The sequence below is a fragment of the Octopus bimaculoides genome, chromosome 28 (genome assembly GCF_001194135.2).
Source record: "Octopus bimaculoides isolate UCB-OBI-ISO-001 chromosome 28, ASM119413v2, whole genome shotgun sequence".
Lineage (NCBI taxonomy): Eukaryota > Metazoa > Mollusca > Cephalopoda > Octopoda > Octopodidae > Octopus > Octopus bimaculoides.
In genome coordinates, this window is record NC_069008.1 from 6432374 (window position 1) to 6433423 (window position 1050).

The 1050-nt window shown below is 36.1% G+C and overlaps 1 protein-coding gene across 1 annotated transcript in view; it reads left to right on the top strand.

Annotated features, from left to right (window-relative positions):
• LOC106880974 (axotactin) overlaps positions 1-1050 on the top strand; it is a 67805-nt gene that overhangs the window by 10554 nt on the left and 56201 nt on the right. Inside the window, exon 6 of the mRNA XM_052977754.1 lies at positions 961-969. Within this exon, the coding sequence (XP_052833714.1) occupies positions 961-969 (9 nt within the window). The remainder of the gene's footprint in view (positions 1-960; positions 970-1050) is intronic.

The following is a 1050-nucleotide window of genomic DNA, read 5'->3' on the forward strand; positions in this document are numbered from 1 at the left end:
TATATAAAGTATATAAAGTGTATATATAAAGTATATAAGGTGTATATATAAACTATATAAAGTGTATATATAAAGTGCATTAAATAATCATCGTATTCCAATTTCCTTCACTTTTCAATGAGAAGCAGATGAGCGATTATCTTTTGATATGGACACAACACAGGCCACACTTTCAGGTTTTTGGATAAAGTTTTCCTTTCATCCTTTGGGGTTGATAAATTAAGTACCTCTTGCGTATTGGGGTCAATGTAATCGACTGGTCCCATCCCCCCAAATTTTGTACCTAGAGTAGAAAAGAAATGTTCATGGGTCCTGCTAGTTTATTAATAAAGAACTAAATAATGTTAAGGAGGGTATTGGATTTAATCAAACCCAAAGATACAGGTAATACTGAGTAAGTGCTGTATAATGGCTAGTTATGCTCCAATCTTTCTTCTTTCAGCACATCACACTCACTCTCACTTCCTACTATAACTCTCCGCTTATAGATATAATAATCGATTCCTTTACTATTTCTGTCTCCGATGAAGGGAAGCATTGGATCTTCCCCGAAACAGCTGTAAGACTCTATCCATAAAATATATTTCTAACTTTACCATTGTTCTCTTTATCCTTTTATATATTTATACATAAAGAACTAAATATTGATCTAGGGAGCTATTTTAGCTCTTACATACTATGAAAGAGGGAACAGTGAAAGCCCCCTTATTTACTAGGTACAGTGTATGAAAGAAGGAGCTACAGTAACCCTTGGTGCAGACACTGTAAGAGGGAGCTACGGTAGTTGTGTGGTACTCGTTGCAGTCTATGTAACAGAGACTGTTTGACCATTATGCAAACATTAGAAAAGGGGATGTTAAAAGATGATGATGATGATGATGACGACGACGATGACGATGACGATGACGGGACTGTTCACAATGTAAACATTTTCTCATCCTGTTTCCTCTCCCTTTTCAGCCTCCATGGGTAAGAGAGGAGATCTACTTACTTTTACAGTCTGCATGGTACCCCACCCTCCTTTACTTTTTTTTTAATATCTTTCCCTTT